This window comes from Onychostoma macrolepis, chromosome 19, assembly GCF_012432095.1.
Source record: "Onychostoma macrolepis isolate SWU-2019 chromosome 19, ASM1243209v1, whole genome shotgun sequence".
In the NCBI taxonomy this organism is placed as follows: domain Eukaryota; kingdom Metazoa; phylum Chordata; class Actinopteri; order Cypriniformes; family Cyprinidae; genus Onychostoma; species Onychostoma macrolepis.
Window position 1 is genome coordinate 8,285,763 of NC_081173.1, and position 19,079 is coordinate 8,304,841.

The 19,079-nt window shown below is 36.9% G+C and overlaps 1 protein-coding gene across 8 annotated transcripts in view; it reads right to left on the bottom strand.

Moving 5' to 3' along the window:
* gabbr1b (gamma-aminobutyric acid (GABA) B receptor, 1b) overlaps window positions 1-19,079 on the bottom strand; it is a 125,710-nt gene that overhangs the window by 11,666 nt on the left and 94,965 nt on the right. For 5 of the 8 annotated variants that reach the window (XM_058754317.1, XM_058754320.1, XM_058754319.1 and 2 more), the window contains 7 exons: window positions 17,052-17,129; window positions 8,957-9,107; window positions 8,175-8,307; window positions 7,234-7,350; window positions 4,407-4,517; window positions 4,190-4,283; window positions 43-170 (listed from right to left, as the gene is read on the bottom strand). In XM_058754317.1, the coding sequence (XP_058610300.1) occupies window positions 43-170; window positions 4,190-4,283; window positions 4,407-4,517; window positions 7,234-7,350; window positions 8,175-8,307; window positions 8,957-9,107; window positions 17,052-17,129 (812 nt within the window). The remainder of the gene's footprint in view (window positions 1-42; window positions 171-4,189; window positions 4,284-4,406; window positions 4,518-7,233; window positions 7,351-8,174; window positions 8,308-8,956; window positions 9,108-17,051; window positions 17,130-19,079) is intronic. The other 3 variants (XM_058754318.1, XM_058754322.1, XR_009267393.1) reach the window with 2 other exon arrangements.

Sequence of the window (19,079 nt, forward strand, 5' to 3'; positions counted from 1 at the left end):
AAATGTCCAGAGGGATAAGTATAAAAAGACGAACAGACTCACAGAGACGTTGTAGATGGCCATCCCAACAGCTCGATGATCGTTTATTTTTTCAGTGGACACAGATTTGGTTTCATAAGCCAGAAAAATACCCAGAAGCAGCAGTAAACCCTTATAGCCATAAACGACACCTAAAAGACAAAACGGAGAGAAAAATAATAAACAGGTTTCCAAACATCCTTATCGTCCTTATCACTGTTTCCTCCCAAATCACTTCAGCTCTCACTATTGATGCGCCAGTTTTGCTTTGTTCGGCCATACAAACAAATAAAGCACAGATGCTATATTTATGATATGTATTTTTTCTAGTTTATAATATACCAAAATAACTAGATATTGTATATTTTATTTACACTACTATTCAAAAGTTTGAAGTCTTTTGTTCATTTTGTTGTAAAGCACATTGGACAACCTGGTTTGTAATCAATAGTGACAATTGCTGTTACATTATCAGTAAATTGACAAAAAATGACAGTAAAGACCTTTATAATGTTATAATAAATATCTATTTCAAATAAATACTGTTCTTTTAAGCTTTCTATTAATTAAAAAATCCTGAAAAAAATGCATCACAGTTTTCACATTGCTTTTAAACTGTCCTTATCATTGATAACATTAAAGGGGTCACATGATGCGATTTCAAGTTTTCCTTTCTCTTTGGTGTGTTACAAGCTGATTGTGCATAGATGAGATCTCTGAAGTTGCAAAGACTAAAGTCTCAAAACCAAAGACACATTCTTTATCAAAGTTAAGACTCTGCCACGCCCCCCTAAAATGGCTCGTTCAAACACGACCCCACATGTCTACGTCACAATGTGGAAATATTTGCGTAATGCCGCCCAAATATTCACGCAAAGAAAGAAGGCGTGGTTTCAGTAACCGCAGTAGTGTAGAAGCAGTTGTGTCAGAGAGACGCTGTGTGCTTCTGTGCGAAAGCAAAAGCACTTTATTTGGCCTTCCGAAAGTAGATGCATTTAGTAATCATTAGGATGACTTGCAACAGATCAGCACAACCCAGATGTTATCATAACGGATTTTATGGACGACCGTTTCGTGAATCTAGGAGAGGAGGTAATTCTGATTTTGCTATGACAATCTGGCGCTTCTGAATCAGCGACTGTAAGTATGTTTTGTTATTAGTTTAAGTATTTGCTATTAACTGTTCAAATGCGGAGCTTTGCGCATAGTGTGTGTGAGTGTGTATGTGTGTGTGTGTGAGAGAGAGAGACAGGGTCACATCACAGTGGAGTCAGCTTTCTTAATCGCAGCTTGTTTGTAAACACATACGAGCTTCATCACTGTGTCTCACGTGACTCTGTTCCCCTCTAGGGCTTGAACTGATGGTAAAACTAAGGACATTATTAACTGTCTTTACTTTTATTTTGAAAGCTGAAGTTCACAATTATGGTAAGGGGAATAACATTTCTGATGTGCGCTTGTGGTGTTCGGTCAATCACAATGCACTGTGTCAGCTGGCCAATCAGAGCAGACTGCGCTTGTCGGAAGGAGGGACTTTGTAGAAAACGAAGCGTTTGAAAGAGGCGGGGCATAGAGGACCTACAATAATGTACAGTATTTGAAAAGTAATGTTTTTTGAACATTAAAGCATGTCAACATATTCTGTTACACCAAATACACCAAATAATGATCTTTAAAAAAGCATCATATGACCCCTTTAAGAAATATTTACTGAGCATCAAATATCAAATCAGCATATTAGAATGATTTCTGAAGGATCACGTGACTGAAGAGTAATGATGCTGAAGAGTAAAGATTCAGCTTTGCATTCAGCTTTGATTCAGCTTTGCATCACAGGAAAAAATATATTACAATAGAAAACAGTTATTTTAAATTGTGACAATACATCTTTCAAAATCTCAAACTTTTGGAATGATAGTGTAAATTACTGTAATATTTATTAAATCAAGCCAAATCAAAGTCTCATCAAGTTTATGGGTTTCAAAAACAATATACAACAATACCATGCATATTTCATTGAGCTTTTATTTGTTACTACTGGCTGTTGCTCGTCTATTATTTATCATCACCTTCTTGTCTGATCATTAAATCCTCGGTCAACAACACCGCTGGTGTAATGAAGGTCACAGACGGGGGGTGCAGATTTAATTTAACAGTGTTTGCTAAAAACCAGCTCACTCTCAGATGATTATTTCAAGTAATTCCAAGTTCATTTGCCTTTGGATGTGACCAAAAATGGTGCTACCTGAGTGGGTGAGCTGTTTACTATGTAATTAGTCCATCCATTTCCACCAGTATGATGTATTCAGGCCAATGCAAACATGATAGGTGGACATTATCACACTGACAGGGTAATCAGTCAGTCGCAGGCGCTGTCTGCTCTCATGACTTTTGTCTGCATCTAACCATTCATCCCTCACATCCACACCACACTTTATGATCTTACTGAGAACTCTGCTATATTTGGTTTGTTTTAGTTCTGTGCGATCAATTATTTTCTCATCCAGATGTCGTGAAAGGACACTGCCGTCCATGCGTCCTTGGACCAAATGCCCTAAATGGTTTATGCAGAGAAACTGTTATGACAGAAAGTATTTGTATGACAGGTCTGTTTACGGGCAGCTGTGCTCGTTTCTCAAGGACTTTGCCTGAAGAATACACCGAAGGCTCATTTTACTGACCGTAACTGGAAGAGCAAGGCCAGTCCAATTTGTCTCATAAAGGTAGCAATTAATTTGTTTAATTAGTTAAACACTTACAAGTAGGAAACACCTGAGGAGAGAGGCTGAAGGTCGAAACCACTGGGGTTCCTTCATTAAATCACTTTCACTCACAGGCTTATAGGCTTTGTTCAGACTGCAACTTTTTTGTGTGTGTCCAACACCATGACAAGATCATAACGAACAATAGCTATTAGTCTCGTTTATTTGCATGCACCATCTGTGTTGTTTTAGTATCTGATTTAATATAGAAATTATGCAAATCGGGTAATGATGCAAACATGGTCAAAAAATAACGCTGACCACAATTTGCATAGTATCCTGTCTTGTGGGTCAGTTCTGAGCATTAGGTCATTAAGAACGCAGCAGACTAACTTAAACCTTGTGAAAAAGAATTACACTTTTGCATACTTATATAAAGATACACTTGTAACTAATACTCAAGTGCGAATTGACTGTAATGTTTTCAGATACTTAATTGCACGTTAATTACATGCAATTAAATGAAAATGTATTATGGTTTAAATATATTTATATTAAATGCAATTAGCTGAACTTTAGAGTGCTTTTTTAAATCACTTAAGTAGGACTTAAGTACATCTGTACTGTATATGTAATTTCACAATTACTTCTATTGTCTTTGAAATGTGGTTAAAATACTGCTGAATGTACTGACAAACATTTATGGCAAACTAATTCTTATAAACTAATGTCATCTCTACTGAAACGTCTATGTCATTTTAACACCTTTGTAATTACACATTTGTAATGAAGTTGCAATTTAGTACATTTAAAATGTAATACTGAATAACACACAGTTCCAGTTATAATCAAATACTTAGTATGTTAGTCAGCACTCATAAAAAAACAAGATTTCTAAAAGATAGTGATTTATACAAAGAGTACTTTTGAAAAGTGTGAGTGTGTTAAGAAACAGTCATGAAAGTGTACTCTTTTTAAGTACACTTAAGTGGTCGTTTAATATTTTATATATATTTTTGCACAGTTTTTTTATTTAAAATATACTTTCATATTTATAAATATAAATATATTTAAACTATACTTGCAAATATTTACTTAACTATAAGTTCACACTGAAAATAATTAAGCTCGCTTCTTTTTCTCAAGGGAATCTGTCGTACGCTACTGGAAATATGCAGCATCACTCCTCCAGTGTGTTCCAGACAGCTCTTTAAAATGTCTTAAGGGTGCTTGACTACACTGCGCATCTGGATATACACCGCTTATTACATATCATTTAATCATCGTTTGATGAATCACAACCAGCATGATCGCTAGAAAATATACACAAACATCTCTTTCAAAGAAAATTCAGTTTACCGCCTGTTTTATACAAAACCGACCATCATGCCAATATGGAACCTTTATTTTTAAATCAGAACCGGATGCAATGTGAACAAATACAGTGTCAAACCCAGAGAAGTTCTTACCAAGCCATGTGTTCATCTTCTCTGAACTGCAGTGCTGCAGCAGAGGCTCGATCAGCTGATCCACGTCCCCTTTAGGTGCTTCTTTAGTGAACTTCTGCTCAGATAGAAAGAGAAACAGAACAGCAGCTCATTCAACATTTTGCTTATATGCACCTTGAGTCCAAACATAATAAATCCAACTGTGCATTATTCAAGAAAAACACAAAAACTGCCATACCTCCACTGTGATATGCAGGGGATCCACGATCTGCCAAATCATAAGGGACAGGATGTCGATAACCAGCAGGACTCCCACAGTGGCATAGAGCTTCCAGGGCTCCAGGTGCTGCTGGGATATAAAAAGACCAGTGAATCAACTTTCCATCCAGGACAGTGAAAGACACAGCTTGCGCCGTGATTCATGACATCACACAGAGCGTAAGTGCAGAGAGCTTGAAGGGGAAACAATGGCCCATTAACAGGATGCCAATTCAATCCGCCACACGGTGGCCGAGCTTTATGGTTTAAGTAAGGAAAGTGTCTTTAATGGATTTCGGCTGAGACCATAACACTACAACAAAATCAATAGTCATTCTTTTTTTGTCGCGGGGATGGCGTTTGTGAGCAATTAAACATAAAAAGCATTTATTTAAAGAGCAACATAAAAAGCATTTATGTTCTCTGTGACTCGTATTGTTTATCGTCACTTTTGAGAGCTCATAAACCTCAAACACACCTTCAACGGACAGGATGAAAGAACTCACGCATAGCCAGACGATTTTCTGGGTTCAAAACAAGTTAAGCTTGTTTTACTGCTTGGACAGTTTTGGTCATAACAGAAATTGAAATTTTGCACAGACAAGATTAGTAATAATTTACATTAGTCTGTTAACACATATACTTTACTCAAAGGTTTGAGGGCTGATTTGCTGTCAAAAACATTTCTTATTATCAAAATGCTTGAAAATGGTTGTGCTGCTTAATCCAACACTCTCAGAAAAAAGGTACAAAATCTGTCACTTTGGCAGTACCTTTTACACTTTTACACCTTGTAGGTACTAATACAGATACTTTAGGTACTAATATGTACCTTTAAAGTACCAATATGGACCTTTTGGGTACAAAAGTGTACCTTTTGAAAAGGTAAAACAAGACAGCTTTTGTACCTTTATTTCTGAGAGTGTGAAGATTCTTTGATTCTTCTTCTTCTTTGATTCTTTGAAAGCTTAAAATACCACCATTTGTTTGACATACAAATATTTTGTAACAATGTAGAGTAAATGTTTTTACTGTCATTTGTTTTTATTAATTTAATGTGTTAATGCTAAATAAAAGTATTAATTTCTTTAAAAAAAAAAAAAAAGATTGGTTAGTCTCGTGGCTATACTTTCACAATAGACAGTTTCCCCATTGGCTTCCATCTTAATGTCTTTACAAACTGAGAGAAGTCTAAATTATTTTCTGTTCTGTTTTTTGGCATTTCATGAGACATTATCCGAGGTATTTAACTTGTTTTGAATGTGTTGAGGGGACATTTTCATGACAATTCACACCATAAAATCCCCAACACGAGTTCCTCTGTACTTAAAATAGAATGTTTGTCCCAAATATTTCTTTCTGTCTTATGGTCTATAATAAATTCTGAAATTATTCTTTATTCCAAAATTTCCCTTTTGCATCCCTGACAATGACTTTGAAAAATCCACTTCAAACAAACTTACTGATGCTCAGTTTGTGTTCGTTTTTTAACTTTTCTTTTTAACATAAAAAATTCTCAATAGTGATGCCCCAGTCAAAAGAAGCACGTTTGAAAATGACTAAGCTGTCAATTTGATGCCCCACTGCACATCACAGATCATTCCTCAATCTCTGAATCCTTTCTTTGTGCAGAGGAAGATAGAAAGAAAGAGAGAGAGAGAGAGAGAGCACTCCACAGGGGCTCATGACAAGCTCCTCTCCACTACTAGATGGACGTTCATGAATGCTCAATAATAGGCATTATGTACTTATCCTGAAAATACCTTTCTCCTCTGTCTTTATCTCTATATTTTCCTTATTTTAGTTATTATGGCTGCTGTGCATTTGTGTGATTGGTGATGTGAGGTCTGCACTTCAAAACATCACCCTCTTAATATTTTTGTTTAGTCTTTCCATAAAATATTGAAACCTCCTTAAAATAAGATACATTTCATTGAGAAAACAAATTAAGATAATGACACTTTTTTTCATTTTGCTAAGCATAATGCATCACAATTTAGTGAAGTATATGTACAGATTCATAAAAAATGTAAGAAAAATATCCTTTAAGATACTCTACATTAGTTAACATTGCATAGCTTTTATTAACTCTTAGTTATTGTTCATTTCAACATTTATTGATAAATTTAATGCACTGTGGGCTGAAATGAACAATAAACAATTGTATATGTATTTACTAACGTTACCCATGATTAATGAATGCTGCAAAAATATCTTGCTCATTGTTAACTGGTGTTAACTAATACATTAACAAATGGGACCTTATTGTAAAGTGTTACAAAAAAATCAAACATATTACGATTGTAAACTATCTTTTGCAGTGGTGATGAAGTGACTGCTGGCTCATGGGGCTGTATGGAGGGCTCATCGAACTGTGCTGTATGATAAATGTGCTGTTTAAGGATGCTCAAGGACAACGGGGGACCCATCTCTATGAGATCAGACAGAGAGACGGTGGCTAAGCCAGAGAGGCAGTGGAAGTGAGATGGAGATCTAACGATGATAACAGAGAGGAACGAGATATATACTTTATAAAGAACAATAATTCCACTATGATATATTGATCATTCCAGCAGCATACTGAAAGTCCTTGACACGACAAGTGAAGAGTAAATCCCTGTGAGGGTTTAAAACCCTGTTTTGAAACACCTCAAATTAACCTCACACAGTCTTATTTTAGTACCACTTATATGTTTTTAGTAATATTTAAAAAAAAAAAAAATTTCCGTGTTCATTTTCATTTTATTTTTTGAAATCAACTAAGATTTTAGTTGTGTTAGCAATAATAACCCTGGCTCTCTACTCACCTTTCTCTTGTCTTTCTTCTCATCCTTCTTTGTGAACACTGTGTGAACCCACCAGATCTTCGTGAACATACTTCCATAAGCCAAACTGAAGCCAAGTCCAAGCAGCCACAAACGGAACTAAAAAAAAAAGCCAATATTTCAGTGTTTAACTTTAAAAGACTTCAAAGTACAACTACTGAAATATAACAAGGATGCGCCAATATTAAAATTATTGCCAGTATTGATCAGCTTATAATTATTCTAATGTTATGGGAGGCAAACAATAAATGGCCAATATTAAAATCCTAAAAATTCTAAAATTCAAATTTTATTGTATTCCGTTTTGTCACAACATTCTAATGTACAACATGAAAAATTCAGTGTTATTAAATTAGATTTAGTTATTTTAAAGATTAAGATTAATTGAGTGTTATATATCTCCAAAGGTGAATTAAATGTAAAAATAGGAGAAAATTTTAATAAAACTAAAACTTTAATAAAAGTGCATTTATTAAAATTAAGCTGCAAAAACAGCTCGTTCTGATCTTCGGGCTTTGCTAAGATACTGTTACTGAAGAAAGGGATGGTGCAAACTAAATTGAACCTGACGGCAAGCCTGTGACCTATGAGTAAGTGTAAGCAAAGAGGGCATATATATAGATGTCTGAAAGCAAGGCAGCGAAACAAGTCTGTTTAATACTTAAGGGTCTGAGAGAGGGTGAAAAATGGTCGTGTAAAACTAAATAATTCATATTTGTTTGATGCAAGAAACCTTGACTAACATTATCAGTGTGCTTCAGGGAAAAAAAATTAAATGAGGAAAAAAAACTCCCTGATATGTCTCCTTAAATCCCTTCTGAAGAAGAGTGTTCAGGGAGGTTTTATAGAACCAGTCGCTTGTACTATAAATACCATCAATATAAATGACAAAACGGCGTTAGCCAGAATGCCTGAGCGCTTACCTGACAGACCACGGGAAACTGAGAGTTGCGTACATGCAGTCCGTCAATTCCCAGAGGAAAAACAGCAGCCAGAGCCATCATACAGCCCACTGCCGTCATGTTATTCAGGTACGGCTGGGAGTTTTGAATGTACCTTTACATATAGACATACATACTGCTGAATTTGCAAAAAGATCAAAAAACAGGTTCATACATTGAACAGATGCTAATGTAGTGCCTGCCATATACTGTGATAGCTAAAAATGATTACCACATGCATATTTTATATAATATGGTGTTCCATTGTACTTTTTGGTAATTTTTGTTAGCATAGTGAACTCTGATTCAGCTCATTCAGTTAATCTCTCACAGAACATACACTCCTCTGTCTTTTTATCACACAAATATTCATAGACGTGCTCACACATTTACTCACATGCATGATAAGATTTGTAAGTGTTCAGGGTATTAGCTTAAGCTGTCTGCTGAGAAAATCTTGTTGAAAGTCTAAGTGTCACTAAAATAAAAAAAACTGAAACACCAAACATTAGTCTGAATGTGTTGGTGGAGTTTGAATATGTGTGAAATGCTATCGCTATTCATAGTGCATTAGCCTGTTTGAAACCGGCGTGTTTCTACGCACACGGAATGCTTAAATATGTGAATGTGACCCTTGGAAGCACCAGCTAATTGTATGCATGTATCACTCTGTCCTCTGCACTGAACTCACACGTGAGTAGGCAATATAAATGAACACACGCCTGCAGGCAGGAGCGTATATTCCCATCCACAACTAAACATACCTGACGTTGCTGTTGTAGATGTTAAAGGTGAGGCAAATGATGCCCATTAAAATGCCCAAGCCAGCAAAAACAGACACCGAAACGAAAAGTTTTTGTGACAGATATCTGAACTTCTGAATCACCACAGTTTGGTCAGCAGGTGGACCAGAGCCTGGAGAGGGAAATGAGGATTTTTAGTATTAGATTATTTTATACAGTATTACATTGAAATAATTTGCCAATACTTTCATGAATAAGATTAAAAACATTATTAGAGGTTCTAGCTATTTAGTCTTTCTAAATAAGGGCTTTTGGAAGAAATTATTAGAGAAAGAGGTAGGGGGAAGGGGACTAAAGCATGGATATAAAATAAAAATTTAATAATAAAATATAATTTTGTATTTTATAAATATAAAGATATAAAATAAAATTGTTTAAAAGAAAAAACTAATAAAATCATTTTTGTTAATGTAAAAATAGCATCAAATAAAAATAAATATAAAACATATTAAAAATGACAAAAGCACATAACAACATTACAAAAAACCTACACTAAAACTACAATGTACACCAAAAATCTAAAAAAGCTTATTTCAAATAATAAAAACTAAAAAGCACGTATAGGAACTGCTAAGATCAGTGTTGTTATGGTTAACTAAAATGAAAACAATTTTTAATTATTTTTGTTAATTTAAATAAAGCTGAAATAAAATAAAATACAAAAATTACATGAAAGAGCAAAAGAAAAAAATAATGAAATGTTGCCTAAGCCACTAACCAAAATAAAATAATTTTAAGTTGAAGTACTAAAATTACAACAGCTAAAAATTATATAAAAATAAAGCTAAACAGAATATTAATAATTATCGGTGTTCAAGTGCTTTAAGGCATTTAAACAAACAAGAAAAAAGACATTGGATATTATTTAGCAAGCCTCTAACCACCTAAATCAATTATTTAAAAAAGCATTTTTGGAAAATCCGGGTAATTTATACAAATATAATTTTTATAACTGTTATAGCACCACCTATGGTCCGATCTCCATAAAACTTTGCATGCTTGTTTAGAATCATCTGTTGCATGTGCTCACCTAGTTTCGTGAAGTTTCGAGTTTTTGTTTAGGATTTTTAGGCTTTTGGGTATATTTGGACACCCCCCTTTTAGAAACGACCTCGTTATAGCTACCCAAAAGGTAAAGTTCAAAATTTTTTGCATAATTATTGACCTAGAGAGTCCAGAGAATTGTGCTGCAGTGCTTATACTGAGGTTGAGTGAAAAACCTAGGACTAGTGCGCAAAAGTAGATTTTTTTTACATAATCAAGAATATCTAATGAAGGATTTGTTAGACAGCAGCGATTCTTGAGGCAAAGTTGCTCAGCATGAGGAGATCTATCAGATGATATGAGTATTGTATTTCTTTTAAAGGGGTGGTTTACTGCGATTTCACTTTTGTCATTTTAAATAGTGTGTAATGTTGCTGTTGGTGCATGAACAGTATCTGCAAAGTTGCTGCGCTGAAAGTTCAACATAAGCGGAGATATCGTCTTTTAAAAATCAGGAAGTTTAATGCCTACAAAAACGACTCATATGGGACTACAACGAGATACTTCCCGGGTTGCATACGTAAAAAACCCATAAATTTGCATCAACCCCTCCCTCCGGAACATGCCAAAGAGGGGGCAAGGCCATGTTCTGCGGCTTTGTCGAAGAGGAAGAGTTATAGTGGAGAGTTGTAGCCATGCCGTCGAAACGGTGTTATTTTCACCCAGCTGTTGGGTCTTCTGTGTTCGGGCTTCCTACGGACGCTGTAGTGCGTCAACAATGGTTAAACTTTATGTTTGATTATGTTCCTGACAATTACAATCCTAATTTAGCTCTCTGTGCTGCGCATTTTACGGAAGACAGCTTCCAGAATCTACACGAGTTCAATGCCGGATTCACACAGAAACTATTACTAAAACATGGAGCAGTTCCGACTTTAAAACCAGAGGCAGCAGTTGTTGGGCCACAACCTGTAAGTAAGATTTCATCATTTTAAATGTATTTGCATGTATAATTTCAGATGTAATGTTTTAGTTTTATCAAGGACGTAAACAAATGCCAACGCTGGCTTTAGTAGCCAGTTAGTTCGATGCTATTTTGTGTGTATAAGACAAACGTGTACAAACTTCAAAAAATCATATGTAATCACAACAGCAAACTTCCATTCAGAAACGTTTGTAAGAGCCGTGCTTGCGGAAGTTCTGCTGACTCTCTTCATTACCGCTTTCTGGGTCTGATTCTGGCTCAAACTGATACGGCAATATTGACACCATTATTTACATTTGACCGCAGCACATGCAACTGTCGCCCATGAAGGTAATGGGCGTGAAGTTTCCGGACAATGTGCAGTACGCAGTTTAGCCAATCACAACACACCGGCCCAACTAACCAATCTGAGCCCATTGCCTGTTTCTGAGGGAGTGGTTTCAGAGAATCAGGAAGTCAACCAGTCGTTCAAATGACAGAGGAGAAAGCGGCTTACGATAAAGGTGAAATATATGAAAAATAAGGCATTTTTTAACAAACGAAACACAAAGACATGTTATATTGCACCCCATAAACACAATCAAGCAAAGAAAAAAAGCAGTAAACCACCCCTTTAAAGTTCTTACAGACCTCTAGGCCCATGAGTCAAACAAGCCCAACAAGTTGGTCAATGGTGGCCAAGTTTTTTGAGATACACAAATGTCCTCATAGGCTCTTGTGGCACTTTGGACAAAGACATAGCATACCCACCCCTCCGTTATAGCTCCATCAAGTGGCCAAACTCTGAAGTCTTTTTTTTACTGTGACCTCAGATTGAGCTTTTACATATGAGTTTCAATATCTCTTTCCATTCAAGAGTTATAGGCATTTCAGTAAAAGCAGCTCCACACTAGGGATGCATCGATCCGATACTTAGTAGCAGTATCGGCTCCGATACTGCCGGATACCTTTCTGCCGGATCGGATATATCGGTCAGATGAGACGATAAAACTCTCTCCAAGAGCGCACAGTAACTGAAATTTAAAACTGTTAAAAGAAAAGGCTCAAACTATCGCAAAGATTTAATAAACTATGCATCAATATCTCTTTCCTTTGTACTTTGAACTTTTCTACGTGTGACTCTGTGTTGCTTCAAGCACATCATTCTGAGCACGAGATGCACATAAGCGCTTTGTGACGCTCTGTATTGGAGCTTTTCATATTATAATACTTTTGTGCAATGAAAGATTATCAATAGCGTTTCTTGTTCTGTCCTATGATAGGACTCCTATCTATCATATGTTGCTGCCTTCATTACTGTGCTATACATTTAAAAGAAATGTCTTTTAATTTTTTAGTTTATATTTGATAGATTATATGTATTTTACAAAAATACAAAGAGCAATGTGTAACATTTTATCAGATTTAGCCCTACACTTATTCACCTTTATTTGTTCCCCACTAAATAATGTTATTTCACTAAATGTTTAGATTTGATAAAATTGTGCACTCATGATTTTTCTAGAATAATTTTGCTGCTAAATTATCCCCTATCCTAGTTTATAATAGGGTAACACTTTATTTTAAGGTGTCCTTGTTACACGTTACATGTACTTACTATTATAATAACAATAAATTATGCATAATTACATGCAAGTAATCTTAAATCCAAACCCTAATCCTAATTACCCTAATTACTTATATAGTAAGTACATGTAGTTAATTAGTATAACTCAGTACTTAAATGTATAAATCCTCTGTAACAAGGACACCTTAAAATAAAGTGTAACCTATAATAGTATTTTTGTCATAGATTATGATTATATATTTTTCCATTTGTTATTTTTCATTTACAAAAGAGTGATGATCAGGTCAACACATAAGTATAAAAATTCTACACTGATTTTTTTTTAAAAACTGCGCTGGTATCGGATAGGATCAGAATCTGGCTGATACTCAGAATTTTCTGGATCGGATCGGATCTGAAAAAATAGTAACGTTGCATCCCTACTCCGCACCTTATGAACATTTTGGAGTCCCGTTGTGACGGCGAGTTTAAAGTTCAACTTTTTTTTGAAAATGATTGATATTCACTCTCCAAAGAATATTTTGGCACTGGTTTGGTTCCGATTGGGTGAAACACCTAGGACTAGTTTGCAAATGTAAGGTTTTTCAAAAAATCCCAAATACCCGAATCTGAGGCATACGTTTTGCACATAAAGTACACAAACAATTGTACAGTAAAAACACAAGTAGTACAGTAAAAACACAAATAATAGTATATAAAAAATACTTTAAAATGGTTAAACTTACATAGCATGTTTACTTCATTTTTTACTTATTTGTGCAATAATCATGTATATTTGAATAATTGAACAAAAGAAAGAAAAGGAGAGCAGCTCTGAACCTCTGTTTTCAGAGCCACAAATGAGTCACTTTATCTCCCTCTCTGCCTCTCTTTCTCTCTCTTGATAAACTGGCTGCATTTTAGAGTCTGCAGACAGAGCGATAGCTATCGAATTTCACCTCACTGCCATTTGACTAAAGCTTCTCCCCCCTGGTCTCTGTGAAGCGATACCATCGCAGACTGTTTCACTGCCTCCAGATGGGTAATCGGCTGGCCAATTGGCAACAACAAAGGACAACGGGGTGCATTGTGGTCAGCTTCCTTCAATGGGTGGGCAGCACATAAGACGTGCACTGGTGTCACGTTCTTTTGCGAGTGACAAATTGGCTGGGGACCACACGGCTTGTTACATCTATCTCTAGAGCTGATTGTTTTTATAAAGCCCGGCTCCAGGACTCATATTGCCCATGTGGTCCCACCGGAACCCCTCACCAGAGCATCTGATAAGCGCAGCGACTGTCAGTCTTAATTAGAAGTTCACATAAGGCCATCTCCCTCGTGGATCTCGCTGATATTGATTTAAGGAGAGTGGGAGATCCAACCGAATGCGACTGCTCAGGGCACAAGACGGCCAACAGATGGATCCTGGGATGCTGGGTAACAGCATGGAGCTGCACTGATGCTGGAACAATCTTAACAGACAGACCCAGGATGTGATATGGCACGACACATGAGTTTAAGTGGTTTGTGGAAATAGAAAGTGGTTGCTATGGTGTTTCAGGTCAGAATGTTAATGTTGCAGTGTTGCTATGGTGTTAAAATTAACTCGCGATCCGTGTGGAGCTGCAATCCTTGAGGAACTGACTAAACGCATTTACTCGGATAACACAATTCATAGACATTAGCAGTCGGTCAGGTGTCGATTATACATGAAATGGGGTTGGAAACCCATTTACTTCCATAAAGTGAAATATTTCTGAGTGAAACTTGATTTGGATCTAATTTGGAATTGATTCGATTGTAAAACGTAGCTGGGGATGATGTCAGCCAAAAATTGAAGTCATTTCAGAGACGGTGCACTATTATTATGATGAAAACTTGTTTACATGCACTGTTAAGACCAGTATTGTGCATTAAAGGGATAGTTCACCCAAAAATTTAAATTCTGTCATTAATTACTCACACTCATGTGGTTCCAAGCCCGTAAGACCTTCGTTCATCTTCTGAACACAAATTAAGATATCTTTGACGAAATCTGTTCAAGGCACAGAAAGGTAGTAAGGACATCGTTAAGTCCATGTGACATCAGTGGTTCAACTTTAATTTATGAAGCTACGAGAATACTTTTTGTATGCAAAACGACATTACTTGACAATTCCTTCTCTTCCATGTCAGCCTTCGACGCTCATTCTCCAGAGTTGTATTCTTGTAGCTTCATATAATTATGGTTGAAGCACTGATGTCACATGGACTATTTTAACAACGTCCTTATTAACTTTCTGGGCCTTGAATGTGTCAGTTGCGTTGTTGTCTATGCAGGGTGAGAAAGCTCTCCGATTTCATCAAAGATATCTTAATTTGTGTTCTGAAGATGAACGAAGGTCTTACAGGTTTGGAACGACATGAGGATGAGTAATTAATGACAGAATTTTCATCTTTAGGCATAGTTCACCCAAAAATGTCATCTGTCATCATTTACTCATCCTCAAGTTGTTCCCAACCTGTATGAGTTTCTTTCTTCTGTTGAGTATAAAAGAAGGATATTTTGAAGAATATGGGTAACCAAACAGTTGACGGTAGCTATTGATTCCATAGTATTTTTTTCCCTACTATCTCTTTGCTACTATGGAAGTCAATGGCTACCTTAACTGTTTGGTGACCAACATTCTTCAAAATATGTGTTCTTCCTTTGTTCAAAAGAAGAAAGAAACGCATACAGGTTTGGAACAACAACAACAACTGGAACAACTATCCCTTTAACAAAGTAAATACAGTAAAATATTGATTTCAAGGTGTCTCTAATGCAATTCAGGTCCACAATGAACATGGTTGTAAATGTGTGTGCATCCATCAGGCCAGAGAGCTCATGTTGTTTAATACCTCCCCTGTCCTTGATGGTGGAATCGGGACAGTATGTTGCCATGACGACCAAGACCCAGCAATGAGAGAAAAAGGCGCAGATGCAGTGGTTGTCAGGGGCGACCGGGGAGAGCAATAGAGAACGAGCGAGGCCAGTGAAGTGGATGGTAACAGCGAGAAACAATTGAACATAAAGATTCAAACAAAAACGTTGCCACTCAGCTGGGAGATGAAGGGACGTAACCTTCACTTTGCAGTGGGTATGACCGAGAGGGAGAATATCCTAACGAGCGACGATTGGTCAACACGTGCCATCCAATCTGGAGCAAAGTCACCCTCTCCTTCAAGAGGCCTTTATTTCAGCACTGATTATTTTTAGCTCTGCATGCTGCCGTCTCTCTGGAATACGCCATCCGGGAGCGTCAGTGACCATTGCGGCAAGGTGAAAAGTTGGGTGGTGATGGGCGGCACTTGCGCCTTAAGGGTCATCTGTCTAACATCTTCTATTTCTGATGATCTCGCATTCCTGTTCACCTCGTCACGATCAAACGGCGGCCTTTCGCCTCACCGGCAGACTCGCTGCGACCCGCAGTCTGGCACAGTCAAGGGTTGCTGTTAAAGCGATGACCTCCAAAGAGATCTATCATAAACAACTAATGCAAAAGTTAAAGGTGCCAGACTCTGCAAGCCACCTGGGGTATACGACAATGCTGTGGGCACTATTCCCAGTTGCAAGCTGGGTAAATAAATGAAAAACAGGTTTCCCCGGAACGGCTTGTGAAAAAAAACGCAATTAGTGCATTTCGCAATGCTGACGTGCTACAGTTGCCATGGAGCTCGCTGCTTCGCTGAGTTTTTAATAAGCTAATAAGCAAGTTCAAAACAGCATAAGCCCACCGAGAGCACATCTAGGGAAATGTCTAGGCATAGAAATGGTCACATAATGAGCACGGTGATGTGGCGTCGCACCACCAATATTATAAACCAACAAACCCAGGCTGCTATCACAAAGCTTAAGGATGTTATTCAAAACCGCAAGCTCTGTTCGGAGCCTGTGAGAGTTTAAATAACAGGCAATGACAATCAGCTGAGGCACGTCGTGATGTCTGTGCTGATTGGATGATTCGTGCTCGTCCAGTCAAGGTTAGCATGTGCTGGGAGGCAGCTGGGGAACAGCCCGGGCAGTTTCTGATTTGTGTTGTTTTCAGCTGTCAGTTGGCATCTTCTCAGTGCACCATCAGCAACACTGAGCGTGAACTGGTCATCAAATACAATTAAAAAGATTAAATGAAACCATCACTCATTGTATATTGCACGCAATTTTTATCAGTGTGCTTGCTCAATTTATGATTGGAATTAACTCCTGGCGGTTTTCTAATGGCATTCATTTGTCTTTTTTTGTTGAGCTGTGCAGAGCTCCCACAGCGCGGCTACCCTCACGGACAGAATGCTAAACAGAATTTGACTGACTGATTGATTAACGCCCCGTAGCAGTCTGTCGTCTGCGGTTCTCTTCGTTTTGGGGGCGGGGCTTAAAATGTGCAGCTGTGACACTGGGAGAGATGCAGATGAGTGGCCAGAGTAATAATGTGAGTGATTGTGTGAGAGGAGGTTTAAAAGTGCTTGAGACAGTGATAAACAAGAGCATATATGGGAGATGAGAGAGACGAATGTGTCCTCACCTATCCACCTGTCATTCCCATACCAAGAGAGATTGCCTTTGGTCATATCGTAGTATCCAATCTTCTTGTAGCTTCCTCCTGCCGAGAGAAAGGTAGAGAAGTGCGATTCAGAAATATTTTTGAGTCAACATCAAATGGCATTCGCAAAACATTTTTCCTCTATAATGTGACATGTTTTTGAGACAGGATATTTAAGGAGGAAAATTTTTTGTTTGTTTTGTTATTGACTTCATTTTATCCACTGGGAATTCAGCTTTATGCAAATTAGCAGAGATGCGAAGTGGTGACTACCAGTGGGAGTGCAGGGTGACCCCGTTAACATGCACTTAAGAAAACGCTTTATTTCAGCATTCCCGAAACATCATGCAAACATGAACATTTTCCTTGTGTTGCCTAGTTCACCCTAAAATGAACATTTTCTCATCCTTCAAAACCCGTTTTGTAAGACTTTAATAATATTAATATTCAGAACACAAATAAAGAGATTTTTAATATTGTCTCAATAATTGATAGTCCATCCAACTAAAACATTAAAATTGAAAACAAAATCCATATGAATCAAGTGTTCTGAAGAGACACAATCACTTTATATCATGAACAGGTTTCATTTATGCTTTTGATTGACACACATGTATAGAGCACATCGTGCTTGAAGCACAAGACCAATGGGGTTTGTTCTCAAGCATCAAACAAGCACATCTGTACAGGGACAAGGTAACGGGGACAAAAAAAATGAGATGGGAGGAAAATATATATTCAGTGTGTTTATGTTCCTTGAAAAAGTAGTGTGTTTCCCCAAGAAAGTTTGAGTTTCTCCGCAGGAGTATTAAGGCGTCTCCCCCAAAAAGCTTAATGTTCTCTCGCAAAAGCACTGAAATGCAGTTTTCTGGGGGGAATGTAATACTCCGTACATTTGAGCTTCTCTTTACCATATTTGATGTGCTCTATGTTTGAATGTTTATATGTAAATAAGAACCTAAACTCAATCTGATCCTCATATAAAGCGATCGTGCCTATATAGAAGACACGTTGCCAATGAACGGATAAGAATGGATAAAAAATATGAGAGAATATTAATATCATCTTAATTTGTGTTTTGAAGATGAATGAAAGTCTTATGGGTTTGGAATGAAATAAGGATGATTAAATGAAACCTGAAAAGTCATCATGACCATGCTGTCAATGTGAACAGGGCTTCCCTGTTCTCTTAATTCTGAGTCATATCTAGGGGTCGGTGTCCGAGTCAGATGTTTAAAACTTTTTTGACAATTGGAGTTGATTCACAACAACAAGTAATCTGTTTGAGTCTGATTTCTGAGTATTTTTGACTGACTCCTTAAAGTCATGAATCATTTGTTTGTGAATCAGACTACACTGGTTGTGCTGAATGTTTGTTGTTGCATGCAACTCAACAGAAAGCTGCTAATTTATTGTCTTTATTTATTGCTTCTCTTGTATTATTTTTATAAAGTGGAAATTCAACAAAAGTTATAAAAATCATTCTTTTTTTTTCTTTTTTTTTTTGGTAAAAAAAAATCTGAAAAAGAATCAGTTCTTGATTCCCAATTCCACCCACTTCTGAAGAGGCTGAGGGTCAGGATCTGTAGATCTATTGTCAAGATCATGGACTATTATTGCTGTAACTTTTTCTAACATTCAAAGTAATGAGCACTAAATCGGCAAGGTTTTATAAAAGCTGGGTTGCCAGTAGCCTAAAGTAATGACTACATTTTTTGGCTGTTGGTTAAAATTAACTAGTCTGCACTGCTTAGGTGAACTAAAACAAACAAAAATAAGAAAATCATTCAGATGTGGAAAAGGTTATATATTTTAAATCATTTACAAAAAGACCAGGAATATATTTTACAAAAGTAAACGTTACATTTTGATTTCACATTGACTTTCATAGATGCAGGGAAGTGGAAAACAGGTAAAAGGACAGTTTTAAGGGAGGAACAAAGGAAAGAGAAATGTCTACACATTGCTGTAAATCAATACGGTGAGGCTGGATCAGATTTAGGTCAGCCT